The 17,598-nt window shown below is 51.8% G+C and overlaps 1 protein-coding gene and 1 long non-coding RNA gene across 4 annotated transcripts in view; one reads left to right on the forward strand and one right to left on the reverse strand.

The window, feature by feature from the left end:
* The window catches only part of SHPK (sedoheptulokinase), a 46,571-nt gene extending 36,451 nt beyond the window's left edge, over positions 1 to 10,120 (forward strand). For all 3 annotated transcript variants that reach the window (XM_033185083.1, XM_033185081.1, XM_033185082.1), the window contains 2 exons: positions 3,820 to 4,020; positions 8,338 to 10,120. In XM_033185083.1, the coding sequence (XP_033040974.1) occupies positions 3,820 to 4,020; positions 8,338 to 8,750 (614 nt within the window). In that variant the 3' untranslated portion in view covers positions 8,751 to 10,120. The remainder of the gene's footprint in view (positions 1 to 3,819; positions 4,021 to 8,337) is intronic.
* Positions 10,121 to 10,644: 524 nt separating this feature from the next.
* Positions 10,645 to 15,903, reverse strand: LOC117067913. The gene is made up of 2 exons (XR_004430894.1): positions 15,795 to 15,903; positions 10,645 to 10,697 (listed from the first exon to the last, which is right to left on the reverse strand). It is a non-coding gene; the product is annotated as an uncharacterized LOC117067913 (long non-coding RNA).
* Positions 15,904 to 17,598: the final 1,695 nt, after the last annotated feature.

Below are 17,598 nucleotides of genomic sequence, written 5' to 3' on the forward strand. Positions count from 1 at the left end.
GAGGCGGAGCTTGCAGTGAGCTGAGATCCCGCCACTGCACTCCAGCCTGGGCAACAGGGCGAGACTCCGTCTCAAAAAAAAAAAAAAAAAAAAGTCCAAGTAACTAGATGAACTTAACACAACTTGTGGAGTTCATACGTCCAAGAGGGCTTACTGGTGACGGCCTGCAAATGTGCAGTAAGAAGCAGTGAGTGCAGAAGGTCAGTGGGTACTTATGCCCGTTTGCTTGCTGCTCCCAGAGGTCATCATGAGGTGGGTGACTTCAGATCCCACTTACGCCACCAGATCTGATTAAAGAAAAACTTGTCTGGACATGGTGGCTCATGCCTGTAATCCCAGCACTTTGGTAGGCCGAGGCAGGCAGATCACTTGAGGCAAGGAGTTCGAGACCAGACTGGCCAACATGATGAAACCTCATCTCTACCAAAAATACAAAAATTATCCGGGTGTAGTGGCGCACGCCTGTAATCCCAGATACTCAGGAGGCTGAGACAGGAGAATTGCTTGAACCTGGAAGGCAGAAGTTGCAGTGAGCTGAGATCACACCACCGCATTCCAGCCTGGGTGACAGAGTGAGACTCTGTCTCAAAAAAAAAAAAAAAAAAGGAAAAGAAAAACTTAAGTACCTTTAAATTTTAAGAAGTTTATTTGAGCATTCAGTGATCCATGAATCAGGGTCACTAGAGAGCAGGTGGCTAGTACACCACTGAGAGGGACATGAGGGAAGACTTTCATAAGGTGTTTGCAGAAGCCAGACACAGAAAATAATTCTGACTGGTGAGAGTGGACAATTCCGAGTTAGAGGTTCGTTGGTGGTTTCTGATTGGTGTAGTTTCCAGTTTCATTTTACTGTTTACACTGGGGTTTCGTTTGTTCACATAAGAATCTAATGGCCTCCTGATTAGAGTTTTTTCTTTTTCCCCTTCTTTTCTTTTCTTTTTCCCCTCCTTTCCTTTCCTTTCCTTTCCTTTTCCTTTTTCCTTTCCTTTCCTTTTCCTTTTTCCTTTCCTTTCCTTTTCCTTTTTCCTTTCCTTTCCTTTTCCTTTTTCCTTTCCTTTCTTTTCCTTTTCCTTTCCTTTCCTTTTTCCCCTTTCCTTTCCTTTCCTTTCCTTTCTTTTCTTTTTCCTTTTCCTTTTCTTTTTCCTTTCCTTTCTGTCACCCAGGCTGGAGTGCAGTGACGCGATCTCGGCTCACTGTAACCTCTGCCTCCCGGGTTCAGGCGATTCTCCTGCCTCAGCCTCCCAAGTAGCTGGGATTCCAGGTGTGCACCCACGCCCAGCTAATTTTTGTATTTTTAGTAGACATGGGGTTTCACCGTATTGGTCATGCTGGTCTTGAACTCCTGACCTCAGGCGATCCACCCACCTCGTCCTCCCAAAGTGCTGGGATGACAGGCATGAGCCACTGTGCCCAGCCGCTGGAGTTTTTTCAAACAGCGCTGATAAATGCTACAAAATATAAGTGAGAGTGAAAGAAACAAAAGTGTTGTCGCCTCCGCCCGAGAGGATGGTAGAGGGCGTGTTGCTTCCAGTTTGTAGTCACGGTGGGAAGCTTGACGTGGCAGAAAGCAGACGGTATTGGCTTCCTGAGGCTTTTTTTTTTTTGCTCTCTTTGCTTTTGACCTGCTAAGTGGGTGGGAAAATTGGATGCTGAACTCTGGCCCCTAAACAGATTGGGACGAGCAGGCTTTTTAGCTGGGTCTCATGAGAAGTGGAGAAGGCGCTGCTGGAACAGTCCCCAAGCTGTGGCCTGGAATTAGAGGAGAAAATCATCCACTCTGTGCTGGGTCCAGGGGATTTCCCCCTGCTGGTGACAGGGAAGGTGTTAAGAGAATACTTTGGGGCTAGGTGCGGTGGCTCAGGCCTGTAATCCCAGCACTTTGGGAGGCCAAGGCGGGTATATCACCTGAGGTCAGGAGTTCGAGACCAGCCTGGCCAACATGGTGAAACCCTGTCTCTACTAAAAATACAAAAAATTAGCTGGGTGTGGTGGGACGTGCCTGTAATCCCAGCGACTCGGGAGGCTGAGGCCGGAGAGTCACTTGAACCTGGGGACAGAGGTTGCAGTGAGCTGAGATTGCACCACTGCACTCCAGCCTGGGCGACAGAATGAAACTCTGTCTCAAAAACAAAAACAAAAACAAAAGCCACAACATAAAAGAGAGAATACTTTGGAAATGAGCAAGAGTGGTACTCCCTGCCAATGAATGAAACCTCTCCAGAGGATAAAGCCCTTGGTCTGAGGTCTTACCCTGTCATAGTTTTCTTTTGCTGTGTAACAAATTACCCTAATACATAGTAGCCTCAAACAACAGGCGTTTATTATTTTGGACAGTTTCTGAGGGTCAGGATTCTGAGTGGGGCGGGATGGCCTGGCTCAAAGTCTCTTGTGAAGTTGCATTCACACTGGAGCTGCAGTCTTCCAAAGGCTTGATTGAGCCTGGAGGATCTGCCCCCGAGCCCATGTGTGATGCTGTCAGCAGAAGGCCTCAGTTCCCTGGCACGTGAGGCTCTCCACAGGGCTGCTCACGACGTGGCACCTGCCTTCCCCGAGAGCAAGTGATCCACAAGACAGCGTGACCGAGACAGGAGCCGCAGTGCCTTTTATGACTTAGCCTCTGAAGTCACACACTGTCTCTTGGGCTTTATTTCGTTCACTAGAAGTGAGTCACTAAGTCCAGCCCCCTTTTCACAAGGAGGGGAATCAGGTTCTACCTCTTGAAAGGAGGAGTATCGGCCGGGCGCGGTGGCTCAAGCCTGTAATCCAGCACTTTGGGAGGCCGAGACGGGCGGATCACGAGGTTAGGAGATCAAGACCATCCTGGCTAACACGGTGAAACCCCGTCTCTACTAAAAAAAAAAAAAAAACTAGCCGGGCGAGGTGGCGGGCGCCTGTAGTCCCAGCTACTCGGGAGGCTGAGGCAGGAGAATGGCGTAAACCCGGGAGGCGGAGCTTGCAGTGAGCTGAGATCTGGCCACTGCACTCCAGCCTGGGCGACAGAGCGAGACTCCGTCTCAACAAAAAAAAAAAAAAAAAAAAAGAAAGGAGGAGTATCGCCGGGCACGGTGGCTCAAGCCTGTAATCCCAGCACTTTGGGAGGCCAAGAAGGGCGGATCACGAGGTCAGGAGATCGAGACCATCCTGGCTAACCTGGTGAAACCCCGTCTCTACTAAAAAATACAAAAAACTAGCCGGGTGAGGTGGTGGGCGCCTGTAGTCCCAGCTACTCGGGAGGCTGAGGCAGGAGAATGGCATGAACCCGAGAGGAGGAGCTTGCAGTGAGCTGAGATCATGCTACTGCACTCCAGCCTGGGCGACAGAGCAAGACTCTGTCTCAAAAAAAAAAAAGAAAAAGAAAGGAGGAATATTGGCTGGGTGCGGTGGCTCACCTGTAATCCCAGCACTTTGGGAGGCCAAGGTAAATGGATCATGAGGCCAGGAGTTCAAGACCAGTCTGGCCAAGATGGTGAAACCCCATCTCTACTAAAAATACAAAAATTAGCCAGGTGTGGTGGCTCACACCTGTAGTCCCAGCTACTCGGGAGGCTGAGGCAGAGAATTGCTTGAACCTGTGAGGCAGTGAGCCAAGATCGCACCATTGCACTCTAGCCTGGGTGACAGAGCGAGACCTTGTCTCAAAAAAAAAAAAAAAAGAAAAAGAAAAAAAAAATCCTTTGATCAACATCTCTTCAACACCTTGCCCTTCTAACTACCCTGGACATAATTTTTAAAACCCCACCCTCTCTCACTGCCGAACTGTGACCCGTGACCTCTTGAGTTATCCCGGCAGGCCTAAGTTCTGCTTTCTCTGGACCCCAGTTCTCAACATCAGCACCTCGGTTCAGCTGGCAGCCTCCATGCCTTCGGGATTCCAGCCTGGAGAGACTCCAGACCCTACGGCCCCAGTCGCCTACTTCCCATACTTTGGCAGGACCTACCTGGGGGTGGCCGCGTCACTCAATGGGGGCAATGTGCTGGCCACGTTCGTCCACATGCTGGTTCAGTGGATGGCAGATCTAGGTAAGATGTGGTCCACACGGCGCTGTGTTCTCTGCCTGTCCTTTCTACCCGGCAGGGTCTTGGAGCTTCATGTGCAGTTTCAGTGTCCACATTCAGGTCTCAGACTCCACCAGGTCCTGGCATATTTCTCCCATCCTTCGGGATCTAAGCTTGCAGCCTCTTCTTGTCCTCTGAGCTGCCATCACCTACTTTTTTTCTTTGGGTCAAGCACCCTTCCCTCAACCTTGACTGTGAACCTTCCTAACAGTCTCCCCAGCTATCCCCCACCCTCCCTGCTCCCCTTTTTCCCCTCCTGCTCCCTTCTCTTATTCCTGGGGTAGAATTTATGAGGTTTTCTCTGCTCTCCATAGACAGATGCTCTTCGACTTACAATGGTGCGTATTTCACTTACAATGCACTTATATCCTGAGAAGACTGGCCCATAGGAAGTGCGATGCAAACGTTTCTTCTTCTTCTTTTCTTCTTTTTTTTCTTTTTTTTTTTGAGACGGAGTCTCACTCTGTCACCCAGTCTGGAGTGCAATGGTGCGATCTTGGCTCACTGCAAGCTCCGCTGCCCGGGTTCAAGTGATTCTCCTGCCTCAGCCTTCCAAGTAGCTGGGATTACAGGTGCCCACCACCATGCCTGGCAAGTTTTTGTATTTTTAGTAGAGACGAGGTTTCACCATGTTGGCCAGGCTGATCACGAACTCCTGACCTCAAGTGATCCACCCGCCTCGGCCTCCCAAAGTGCTGGGATTACAGGCGTGAGCCACCGTGCCTGGCCTGATGTAGGCGTTTCTTTTTCTTTTCTTTTTTTCTTTTTTTTTTGAGATGGAGTCTTGCTGGAGGGCAGTGGTGCGATCTTGGCTCACTGCAAGCTCCACCTCCCGAGTTCACGCCATTCTCCTGCCTTAGCCTCCCAAGTAGCAGATACTGCAGGCACCTGCTGCCACATCCAGCTAATTTTTTGTATTTTTAGTAGAGATGGGGGTTTCACCGTGTTAGCCAGAATGGTCTCGATCTCCTGACCTCGTGATCCGCCCACCTCAGCCTCCCAAAGTGCTGGGATTACAGGTGTAAGCCACTGCACCCGGTCCGATGTAGACATTTCTCAGAGAAGCACGGTGCGGGGTGGAACCCAGGAGAGGGGCCTTGGTTCCCAGCTGTGTCCCTGAGTCTCGGCCTTGGCAAGTCCATTCCCCCAGCTCCAGTGTCTTGTGGTCTTAAGTCCATGGGTTAAAATTAACTCAACAGCTCATAGCAGCTTTGGCCTCCATTAGTCCTCACTAACAGATTAGGGGGAGCTGAGGAGGCAGACACTCTGCTAGAGACCAGGCCTCTCTTCCAGGCCTCCAGCTGGGATTCACCTTCCTTCAGGTACCCCAGAGCTTGGGTCATGGCCCAAGTATTTCCCAGAAAGGAAGAAGACCTTGAGTATGTTTTAACCTTCCCTTACAACCGTTTTTGGTGCTGTGCATGGTGACACGTGGCTGTAATCCCAGCTACTCAGGAGGCCAAGGTGGAAGGATTGCTTGAGCTCAGAGTTGTTCAAGTCTAGCCTGGGCAACACGGCAAGACCCTGTCTGTAAAAAAAAACAACAACCTTTTTTCCTGAACTTTTACTAAAGAAAGACAAGAACATGATTTAAAAAATAAAACAGCCAGGCGCGGTGGCTCACACCTGTAATCCCAGCACTTTGGGAGGCTGAGGCAGGCAGATCACCTGAGGTGAGGAGTTCAAGACCAGCCTGGCCAACATAGTGAAACCCTGTCTCTACTAAAAATACAGAAGTTAGCCAGGTGTGGTGGCACACACCTGTAATTCCAGCTACTTGGGAGGCTGAGGCAGGAGAGTCGCTTGAACCCGGGATGCGGAGGTTGCAGTGGGGCTGAGATTGTGCCCCTGCGCCCCTGCATTTGCAGAGGTTCAGTGTTCCCATGGTGGCTCCTTGGTGACTCTCTAGATTGGTGGGTCTCAGCAGTGACCACACCAGGGAAGTATTGTAGAGTTTAAAAATAGCATTGCGTCCTGGTCCCACACCCATAAATTCTGATTTATTGGACTGGGTGTGGGCCTTGAGCGTGATGTTTTATAAAAGTTCCTCAGGTGATTCTGAGGCCTGGAGTGTTCATAAGCACTGCTCTAGAAATTTCTCCTCAGAAAGCCTGGTCCACAGTACAGGGCCTGCAGTACAGCTTCCTCTGGGAGTTTTTAACAAATGCAGAACCTTAGGGTCAGCCCTAGGCAATCTGAGTCCAAGCTATGTGTTAAAAAGATCCCTGGCCGGGCGCAGTGGCTCACACCTGTAATCCCAACACTTTGGAAGGCCGAGGAGGGCGGATCATGAGGTCAGGAGTTCAAGACCAGCCTGGCCAATATGGTGAAACCCTGTCTCTACTAAAAATACAAAAATTAGCCTGGCATGGTAGCATGGCGCCTGTAGTCTCACCTACTCGGGAGGCTGACGCAGAAGAATCCCTTGAACCCGGAAGGCAGAGGTTGCAATGAGCCGAGATCATGCCACTGCACTCCAGCCTGGGTGACAGAGCGAGACTCCATCTCAAAAAAAAAAAAAAAACATTAAGATCCCTGAGTGAGTCATCAGTACGTTCAGGCTGGAGAAGCCCTATGTCTAGGTCGGGGGCTCCTGAGCCTGGCTGTGTATAAGAATCACCCGCAAGTGTTTACCAATTCCAGCCCTCAGCCTGCAACCCACACCAGTTGAATCAGAAAGTCTGGAGATGGGCCCACAGTGCTCTCAATAAACCCCAATGTTGGTAACTTTCTTCTTATCAAGGCGATGTTTGCTTTCCTTCAGGTAATGCTAGGTTAGAGATCAAAAGTAATTCTAAGGTCAAAGTGTATTGAAAGCAAAGGCTTTTTTTTTTTTTTGACCAAGTCTTGCACTGTCACCCAGACTAGAGTGCGGTGTCACCATCTCAGCTCACTGCAAGCTCTGCCATCTGGGTTTAAGCGATTCTTATGCCTCAGTATCCCAAGTAGCTGGGACTACAGGCACACACTGCCATACCTGGCTAATTTTTGTATTTTTAGTAGAGACGGGGTTTTACCATGTTGTCCAGGCTGGTCTGGATCTCCTGACTTCAAGTGATCTGCCTGTCTTGACCTCCCAAAGTGCTGGGATTGCAGGCGTGAGCCACCGTGCTTGGTCCTTTTTTTTTTTTTCATTTGTTTGTTTTAAGAATGCAGAGCTGGCCGGGCGTGGTGGCTCATGCCTGTAACCCCAGTACTTTGGGAGGCTGAGGCAGGTAGATCACTTGAGATCAAGAGCTTTAGTACAAACTTCATCTGTACTAAAAATACCAAAATTAGCCGGGTGTGGCGGTGTGGGCCTGTAATCCCAGCTACCTGGGAGGCTGAGGCTGGAGAATCGCTTGAACCAGGGAGGCAGAGGTTATAGTGAGCCGATAGGATACGTGCCACTGCACTCCAGCCTGGGCGACAGAGTGAGTCTCAGAAAAAAACAAAACAAAACAAAACAAAACAAAAACGAACGCAGAGCTAACATGGTGTCAGGGAGAAAAGTCTGACCGGGATTCTGGCTTGACACAGAAAAGCAAGTTGTAGGATGGTCAACTCATCCTTCCTTCTTGGCTTTCAGGTGTCCTGTGCACATAACAAGGGTGGCCCAGACAGTGATCGGTCCTGGATCCTGGGATTTCTGATGCTGCTAATGACTCTAATAACATCCATGATGATAGCTTTTTGTTTTTTTTTTTAGATGGAGTCTTGCTCTTGTTGCCCAGGCTGGGGTGCAGTGGCCCAAGCTCCACTCACTGCAACCTCTGCCTCCCAGGTTCAAGCGATTCTCCTGCCTCAGCCTCCTGAGTAGCTGGGATGACAGGTGCCTGCCACCACGCCCAGCTAATTTTTGTACTTTTAGTAGAGTCGGGGTTCCACCATGTTGGCCAGGCTGGTCTCGAACTCCTGACGTCAGGTGATCCGCCCACCTCGTCCTCCCAAAGTGCTGGGATTACAGAAGTGAGCCCCTGCGCCCGGCCAATGATAGTTATTAATCAGTATATGCGCTTGGTCCCCTTGGTTAAGAAGCCTGGGTTAGGGTTAGGGGTCACAGCAGCACTTACGAGACCTCACCCTGATGTCTGACTGGGGTCTGCACTGAGACAGCGGGCGGGGATCCAGGGCAGAGTACAGCTAGCCTGGCTGTAGAAGTCCCTGAGCCCAGAACCACCGGCTGCAGCGGAAGGAGAAGCAGCAAGTAGGGCTGTTCCCGCCCTGTGGGAATTCTGTACCATCTCAGCCTGCATCGAGGAGGCTGCATGAGCTCACACAGATCTTCTCTGTCTCTGGCAGGCCTGGAGGTTGAAGAATCCACTGTCTATTCACGCATGATCCAGGCAGCTGTGCAGCAGAGAGATACCCACCTGACCATCACCCCAACAGTGCTGGGGGAGAGGCACCTGCCAGACCAGCTGGCCTCTGTGACCGGAATCTCCTCCTCTGACCTCTCCCTGGGGCACGTGACCCGGGCTCTGTGCCGAGGCATTGTTCAGAACCTGCACTCCATGCTTCCGATTCAGCAGCTCCAGGAGTGGGGCGTGGAGCGGGTGATGGGCAGTGGGAGTGCGCTGTCCAGGAACGAGGTGCTGAAGCAGGAGGTGCAGAGGGCTTTCCCTTTGCCGGTGTCCTTTGGGCAGGATGTAGACGCAGCTGTCGGGGCAGCTCTGGTCATGCTCCGGAGACACCTCAACCAGAAGGAATCTTAAGACAGCAAACTCTTTTGCCAAAGGACTGCTGCGAATTTTACGTGGTTAACATTCCTGACACCATCTGTGGGTCATCCTTTCCCTGGACAGTTCAGTGGACAGCTTTTAAGCCGTGCTTGTGAGGTTCCATCTCAGCCAAGAACTTCCCTTCAGAACATACTCTAATAAAGCAGCCAGGAGCCGTCAGCCAGATCCCAAATGAGTGCCTTCTGGAAGAGACCCACCTGGGAGCTCTTTACAAATGTCAGTGTGGGAGAGAGAGCGTGAGAGCACAGTAACCCAGGCTCCTGGTCAGCAGACTCATCTGTGGTTCACTTGTAGACAGAGAGCAGAGCAGTGTGTACTTCAGACACCAGAAAGTCTGGTGACTGTGGCCCCAAGTAAGAAAAGATCTGCCCCATGCCCAGCTTTTGATTATTGTTTTTGGAGACCTGAAGCTCAGACCTGGGTCACATGGACTTCTGGAAAAGTTCTTCTCTCCTGGACTGAACCATGCGACCGGAGGCCCCTTTCCTAGTCTCATCCTCCCCTGGCCGCAGGTGCTTAGCTGGGCCAGGGAGTAACCCAAGCACGATGCGGCAGGCTGGCTCAGAGGACGATGCGGGGCTGCGTGCCGGCCTTCTTGCTGCATGTACTCAGCCCCAGGAGAGCTCGCTGCACCCGGGCTGCCCAGATCTTCACGGCACAACTGCCTGGAAGGCAGGTTGCAGAGAAGGAGAGGCAGATGGCACGAGCAGCAAGGAGGACCGATGCTGTGCGGCTCACACCACTCCAGAACCTGACAAGGCACCCGCAGGACCCCTTGCCAGGGGCATGTCTGTGCAGCAGTGTTTTTGCCCCTGCACATTCCAGAAGCCTTCATGGGAGGGGATGCAGCCAGGCCGATTCCTGCCAGATGGGACAGGTAGTTTGTTCAAAGGAAACTCTGTATCCCATAGGCCTAGGCTCTCCTTCCGCCTGGCCTGGGCTTCGCTGGCCCACTGTCTGCTCCTGGCGCAGCAGGAGCATCTGTTTGAGTCAGCATCCCTGCAGGGACCCCAGAGCATCGTAAGCCTGCCTGTGATTGGTAGGGATGGCTGTGGGGTGGTTTCCAGAAGGGGGCCACCATCGCTGCATCTACTCCCAGACCCCCAAAGGAGCCCAGGCTCAGGCAGGCCTGATCCAGAGGCACCCAGGCAACCACGAGTTTGGGAGGCAGTCGTCTCTCTCTCTCTCAGTATCCACGACAGGTATGAAACATATTGTCTCTTTATAAATGTCATTTTACAAATTATGCGATGATCTGGAAGCTCTGAGAGCAAATGCCTGATCATGCTGGCCAAATGTCAGATACTAAAGCCCATATTAAATGGAAAACTCCTGAAACAGTTCCCAAGTTTTCCACTGCGCGTGTTTCTGAGCAGTGTGATGATCTCTGCCGTGCCATCCGGGATCCGAACCGTCCCCGTTTCCCCATGTCCACACTGTAGACGCTCCCCTCTCCAGTCAGTCACTTGGTCATCAAATGGCCCGTCCTGGTATCACAGTGCTTGTGTTCTGGTCACTCTTACTTCATAAGGGCCCCAAAGCACCAGAGTAGTGATGTTGGCTACTCGGATATGCCAAAGAGAAACCCCAAGGTGCTTTCTTTAAGTGAAAAGATGGAACAAAACAGTCATACGCTGAATCTTCTATCTGTGAAATTGTCAAGAAAAATTCATGCTAGTTTTTTTTGCTTTTTTTTTTTTTTTTTTTGAGACACAGTCTCACACTCTGTTGCCCAGGCTGGAGTGCAGTGGCGCAATCTTGGCTCACTGAACTGCCTCCTGTGTTCAAGCGATTCCCTGGCCTCACCCTTCTGAGTAGCTAAGACAACAGGCTCCTGCCACCACTCCTGGCTAATTTTTTTGTAGTTTTAGTAGAGATGGGGTTTCACCATGTTGGCCAGGCTGGTCTCGAACTCCTGACCTCAGGTGATCCGCCCATATCGGCCTCCCAAAGCACTAGGATTTCAGGCGGGAGCCACTGACCCCGGCCTCATGCCAGTTTTGCTGTCACACCTGAAACTGCAAAAGTTACGATCACAGTGTGTGATAACTTTTATTACAGTATATTGTTAAAACTGTTCTACTTTGGCTGGGTGCGGTGGCTCATGCCTGTAATCCTAGCACGTTGGGAGGCTGAGGCAGGTGGATCACCCAACGTCAGGAGTTTGAAACCAACCTGGCCAAAGTGGTGAAACCCTGTCTCTACTGGAAATACAAAAATTAGCTGGGCGTGGTGGCGGGTGCTGTAATCCCAGCTACTCATGAGCCTGAGGCAGGAGAATCGCTTGAGCTCGGGAGGCAGAGGTTGCGGTGAGCTGAGATCGCACCACTGCATTCCAGCCTGGGTAACAGAGCGAGACTCTGTCTCAAAAAAAAAAAAAAAAAAATTGTTCTACCTTATTGTTGTAGTTAATCTCTTACTGTGCCTAATTTATAAACTGAATTACATTACAGATATGTATATATAGAAAAAACATGGCATATACAGGATCCAATACTAGCTTTGGTTTCAGGCATCCATGGGGGTTCTTGGGACATACCCCATGTGAATGACAAGGGGTTACTGTCATTTTTTTTTTTTCTTTTAGACAGAGTCTCACTCTGTCACCCAGGCTGGAGTGCAGTGGCGCGATCTCTGCTCACTGCAACCTGTGCCTCCCGGGTTCAAGCAATTCTTGTGCCTCAGCCTCCCAAGTAGCTGGGATTACAGGCATGCACCACCACACCCATCTACTTTTTCTATTTTTAGTAGAGACGGGGTTTCACCATGTTGGCCAGGCTGGTCTTGAACTCCTGACCTCAGGTGATATATCCGCCTCGGCCTCCCAAAGTGCTGGAATTACAGGCATGAGCCACCGCGCCTGGCCTGCTACTGTAATTTTTCTTTCAGCTGAATGAGTTTAAGACGTCGTCACTGGAGCCCTGAGGAAGGCCGCATGAGAGAGAAGGGTAGGCTGAGTATACCAGAGTCCTCTGTCTGTTGGGAGGAGCCAGGCCCTCTGATCTCAGGGCGGCAGCCTTTTTCACCTGCCCACCATGCAGTGGATGGAGTCTGCGAATGTAAGGTTAGCAACTGGATGGACATCTGACAGGCTCAGGCAGTCCAGCCTTGTGCTTGGCGTGGCCCCGGAACTCTCTGTCCCCTTCCCAGACTGCACGTCCACTCTGCCTCTGAGGACTGAGCCTTGGAGGGTCCCAGTTTGTCAATGAACAGGGCTGCTCCTGCTGCTTCCGTTGCCTGAGGCCTGGAGCCTCTGAGTGGGGGATGAGTGCAGCTGCCTAAAGTCACAACCACGTGCACAACCTGCCCTCCTTCCCAGGAGGTGCCAGTAAGTGGTTTGAGGCCAGCAGTCTTCTGAAGTGGTGAGCCGGCCTCCTGTGCTGGCCATCAGTCTCCCGATGCTATGAGCCCACGGCAGGGCTGCGCCTTCCCTCCTGATCCGCTTCGGCCAGTGGGACGTGCACTGGGAATGCCTGTCACTCCTGGGCAGAAGTCTTTAGGAGCTAGTGAGCTATTTCCCACACTCTCTTCTCTTTGCCATAAGCGACTGGCGGTGCCCCAGAGTGGTAGCTCTGTCAGCCTGGGTCCCTGAGTGAGGACAGCATGATGTCGAGCCCTCGCCAACCAGCAAGGGACACACAGTGGGACAGAGAAAGAAACTTTTGGCTGGGCGCGGCAGCTCACGCCTGTAAACCCAGCGCTTTGGGAGGCTGAAGCGGGTGGATCACTTGAGGTCAGGAGTTCCGAGACCGGCCTGCCTGGTCAACACGGTGAAACCCCGTCTCTACTAAAAATACAAAAAAATTAGCCGGGTGTGGTGATGGGCACCTGTAATCCCAGTTACTCGGGAGGCTGAGGCAGGGGGAATCGCTTGAGCCTGGAAGGCAGAGGTTGCAGTGAGCAGAGATCGCGCCACTGGACGCCAGCCTGGGCAACAGAGTGAGACTCTGTCTCTCAAATCAGTCAATCAATATAAATAAATAAACCTTTGATGTTTGAAGCCACTGAGATTTGGGGATTGTCACCACAGCAGAGCAGCCTCAGTAGCCTGCACCTGGGAGGTCTCCCATGCACCCAGCACAGACCCAGGCAGCTGCATTTTCTGAGCGCCCAGTAGTAGCCAGGTGTGATCTCAGGGACTGCCCCCTGTTGAATTTCCATCGTGAGGCCATGGAAAAAGACCCGCGGTGGGTTACATAAACAGACCCTAGGAAAAAACAAAGACACGCAATGACAGCACCTCTGTGCCCTGAGGGAGGAGAAATTCATTCTTGATACCAGTGACATTGAGCTAAACCTCCAAGGGTTTCCATCCATTGTTACTAACGACAGTTGACATTTTTTTGAGTACCTTCCATGTACTGGGATCTGATCTAAACTCTACTTGTTTGAATTCATTTACTCTTTTTTTTTTTTTTTTGAGATGGAGGTCTCACTCTGTCGCCCAGGCTGGAGTGCAGCGGTGCGATCTCTGCTCACTGCAACCTCCGCCTCCTGGGTTCCAGCGATTCTCGTGCCTCATCCTTCCGAGTAGCTGGGATTACAGGTGTACACCACCTCACCCAGCTAATTTTTTGTATTTTTAGTAGAGAAGGGGTTTTGCCATGTTGCCTAGGCTGGTCTTGAACTTCTGGCCTCAAGTGATCCACCCACCTCGGCCTCCCAACGTGCTGGGATTATAGGCATGAGGCAGCGCGCCGGGCCTCAGTTAATCTAGAAGGTGGATAGCATTATCCCCATTTCACAGATGGAGAAACAGATACACAAAAAAAGTTAAGTAACTTACCGGAGATCACAGTGCTAAGATGCAAACCCCAGAGTGAGCCCCACTCTCTTTAGCATCTAGGCAGAGGGGTCTGGCTGGGTAAATGTATTTACATTAAAATGATGGTCATGTCCAGGGTGTGACAAATTGGCGTAACTTGGTCATGGGGTGAATGAAAGGATGTTTATAGGAACTGAGCAGACTGGGGGGGGGGGCGGTCTTGCATGCCAGGCTGAGGACTTTGGACTGTCTCCTGTAGACAGTGGGATTCGGAGGACTGGGGTCTTTGGCGTGTAGCTGACAGTGTGGATGCCGGATTGGAGGACAGGCGTTCCAGGAGGCAGGAGGCTGTAAAACAGTCCGGAGAGATGGTGGGCCAGACCCGGTTCAGGGCAGGGGAGGGGACTCCAGCCCGCCAGCTGCTGCTTTTCCCCCGCCATACACTCCCTGCCTCTGGCCCTTGATCCTGTCCACATCATGTGTATGTGACTTTCATGTTCTCTGTTTTTCTCTTCTTTTTCTTCTCCTTTTTTTTTTTTTTTTTTTGAGACTTTTTGAGAGTCTCTCTGTTGCCCAGGCTGGAGTGCAATGGTGCGACCTCGGCTTACTGCAACCTCTGCTTCCTGGGTTCAAGCAATTCTCCTGCGTCAGCCTCCTGAATAGCTGGGATTACAGGTTTGCGCCACCACACCCAGCTAATTTTTGTATTTTTAATAGAGACGGGGTTTCTCCATGTTGGTCAGGCTGGTCTCAAACTCCTGACCTCAGGTGATCTGCCCACCTCGGCCTCCCAAAGCGCTGGGATTACAGGCGTGAGCCACCAAGCCCGGCTATTTTTCTCTTCTTCTGAAGTGGACTGAAAGCTCCTTGAGAGCAGGTGTCTAGGTGTCCTCTGCCCCGTCCTCCTGCACCTTAGCTCATGCTAAGGCCCATGTTTGGAATGTCCTTGCGGGGCAGAATCCTTCTCCTTGTCCAAGTCCCAGCCTGAATGCCATCTGCCCGCTGCATAGGGCCTCCCTGGTGACACACACGCCATTGGATTACAACTGCAGGGAGGCCAGGACCCGGCTCGGCATCTGTTGTTAGCACGGCCTGTTGGCCCCGCAGCCCCTGGCCTGTGCCTGTTACAGGGTGCCCCGCCCTGCCTAGTGTCAGAGAGCGCCTGTGCAGATCTTCCTTTCCTGTCCATCCCGGGCTCCTTGAGCGCAGAGACCACTCTGTTGACCCTACTGCTCTGCTAGGGGATTTGCATAGCACATGGCGGGCCCTCAGGAGAGAGGGTCCCACCTGGGCTGTCCCCTCAGCCACGGGTAGATGGACAGGCCACGTCTTTGAAAGTGAGATAGTCCTGATACAGAGATGCTCACTTGCGTGACTCATCAAACATGAAGCAAACCTTGTTTTTTTCATTAAAAAACAATTAGTCATTACTTCGAGCTAATGGCCGGATACAGCTCAGCAGTCCGCAGATGTGGTCCTCAGGCCAAAATGAAGATGAGAGCCATCATCTCTCAGGCCTGCCTGGAGCTTTACCAGGCTCAGAGCCCATTTACACCCACTATCCTGACTAATCCCACAAAAGCCCCGTAAAGCAGGTAGGGCAGGTATTCTTGGCTGTAATTTTGAGGAGGAAGCAGACCCAGAGGTTCAGCTACCAGCCCAAGTCCATACAGCCGGCCTGTAGCACACGTGGGTCCATACAGCCGGCATCTAGCACACGCGGGCCTCTTCCATCCCAGGTCCAGGTTCTGCCCACCTGCTGACCCTCCATTGGCCCTCATCCCTCTTGTTCCCAGTCCCTGCCCTGGGACACAGCCCTGCGGCTCCAGCATTCTGTGCTGACTGGGTGTCTGACCCCTCCCCGGCTCACACTTCAAGCTCCAGCCATTTCTGGAGGGTGCTGACCCTCTCACAGACCCCTGCCCTCCACAGGAGCTGGTCTTTTAGACTCATGTGGGCGCCCGGTGACACGAACACAGAGACCAAATGCAGAACGGAGGGTATTTTTCTTTTTGTTTCAATTTAAATTTTTATTTTTTGAGATGGAGTTTTGCTGTTGTTGCCCAGGCTGGAGTGCAATGGCATCATCCCGGCTCACCGCAACCTCTGTCTCCTGGGTTCCAGCGATTCTCCTGCCTCAGCCTCCCGAGTAGCTGGGATTCCAGGCATGTGCCACCACGCCTGGCTAATTTTGTATTTTTAGTTGAGATGGGGTTTCTCCATGTTGGCCAGGCTGGTCTCGAACGCCCGACCTCAAGTGATCCACCTGCCTCGGCCTCCCAAAGTGCTGGGATTACAGGTGTGAGCCACCGAGCCCGGCGGGGGCTCACATCTTGAGAGGAACCCAGGTGGGTGAAGAAAAGAAATGCGTTTCTGATGTGGCCCGTGTCAAGAGCTCAGCTTAAGTCAATGTGCCCCCTGGTGGTGACACTAAGAAAACTGCTGCCATTAGCGAGGTTGGCCGTGTTTAGCATCTGTCATTCCAGACTCGGCCCAGCACCTGCTGGCGTGTCCGCAGAAGCTTTCCTGAGCTGCCTTTCGCTCCCATCAAACCTGAACTTAGAAAAACACCCGCCCGAGCTTGCAGTGAGCTGAGATCCGGCCACTGCACTCCAGCCTGGGCGACAGAGCGAGACTCCGTCTCAAAAAAAAAAAAAAAGAAAAGAAAAACACCCGTCCTCCCAGAAGTCATTAAAACTTCTCTAACTCACAAGGAGTTTTAATGAGTACATCATTACATAAATGCAAGAACATCCTGTTTCAAATGATGACCCAGAAAACCACACTGATGGCAGTGATGGCCAGCCCTGAGGTCTGGTCCCCGCCACCATGTCGACAGTTTTAGTAGAACCACTCAGTGAATGTGCTGTTCAGATAAAGCCAAAAGCCACACCAACAAACATTTCCTGAGTGCTGCTTTGAGCAAGGCGCAGGCTAGGTTCAGAGAAGGGAGCGCAGGCACGAGAACCTTGTTTATCTCACCCTGGAGCCGTTTAAATCTGCAAAGCAAGACAGAAGAAAATCATGACGTTAAATGTCAATACAAGATTTAGAAAGCTCCAGATGAGACGAGTAGAGCTGTCCGTGTCCTTTGGCAAGTTTGTAGCCTGTCTGTGCTTCTTTCCGTATCAGTAAAACGGGGACAAAATGGTACTCAGCTCATGAACTCTTAGTGAGGGCCTGATGAGAGAGTGCAGATCAAGTGCTCATGCCAACACCCAGGATGTGATACGCACTCAGCACATATTCACAGCCATCACCGTTGTCGTCAGTGTGGTCACAGGTACCTACTGTGCCCATTGCCATAGGAAGCGCAGTGGTTGAAGTTTCTGTAGGCGTTTAGAAGTGAGCACTTCTGGAGACGGGTGCGGTAGCTCACGTCTATAATCCCAGCATGTTGGGAGACTGAGGTGGGGGAATCACGTGAACTCAGGAGTTTGAGACCAGCCTGGGCAAGACGGCGAGACTCTGTTGCTACGAAAAAAAAAAAAAAAAAAAAAGAAAATTAGCCAGGCACGGTGGTGCACACCTGTAGTCCCAGCTACTTGGGAGGCTGAGGCAGGAGGATCCTTTGAGTCCAGGAGGTTGAGGCTGCAGTGAGCTATGATTGTGCATCCCTGCACTCCAGCCTGGGTGACAATGCAAGATCCCACCTCTTAAAAAAATTTTTTTAAAAAGTGAAAAATGAGCTCTTCATGCTGGGGCCCGTGAGGAGGGAGGGCTTTGGGAGGAGGTGGGATTTGAGCATCCCTAGGGCTCACCGTGCACCTGAAGACGGGTTAAATGGGGTACTGGGATGGAGGAGGGTGGGGGAAAGGGTGGAGTCAGCACATTTAGTGTGGCTGGGAAGGGGTGTGCCCAGGTGATAGAAGGTGGGTCACGGTGGGAGAGGAGACTGGGTCTGCGGGCTCAGGGTGCAGGGGTGGGGCTTTACTCTGCAGCGGGGACGTCTGAGAGGCCAGGGGGCCTGATCCGGATGAGCTTCCAGGACTGTTGATCTGGAGGTGAGGGGTTGTGGGAGGCTGGACCAGGAAATGAGGCACTTCTGGCTGTTCA

This window comes from Trachypithecus francoisi, unplaced genomic scaffold, assembly GCF_009764315.1.
Source record: "Trachypithecus francoisi isolate TF-2019V2 unplaced genomic scaffold, Tfra_2.0 Lachesis_group20, whole genome shotgun sequence".
Classification (NCBI taxonomy): Eukaryota; Metazoa; Chordata; class Mammalia; order Primates; family Cercopithecidae; genus Trachypithecus; species Trachypithecus francoisi.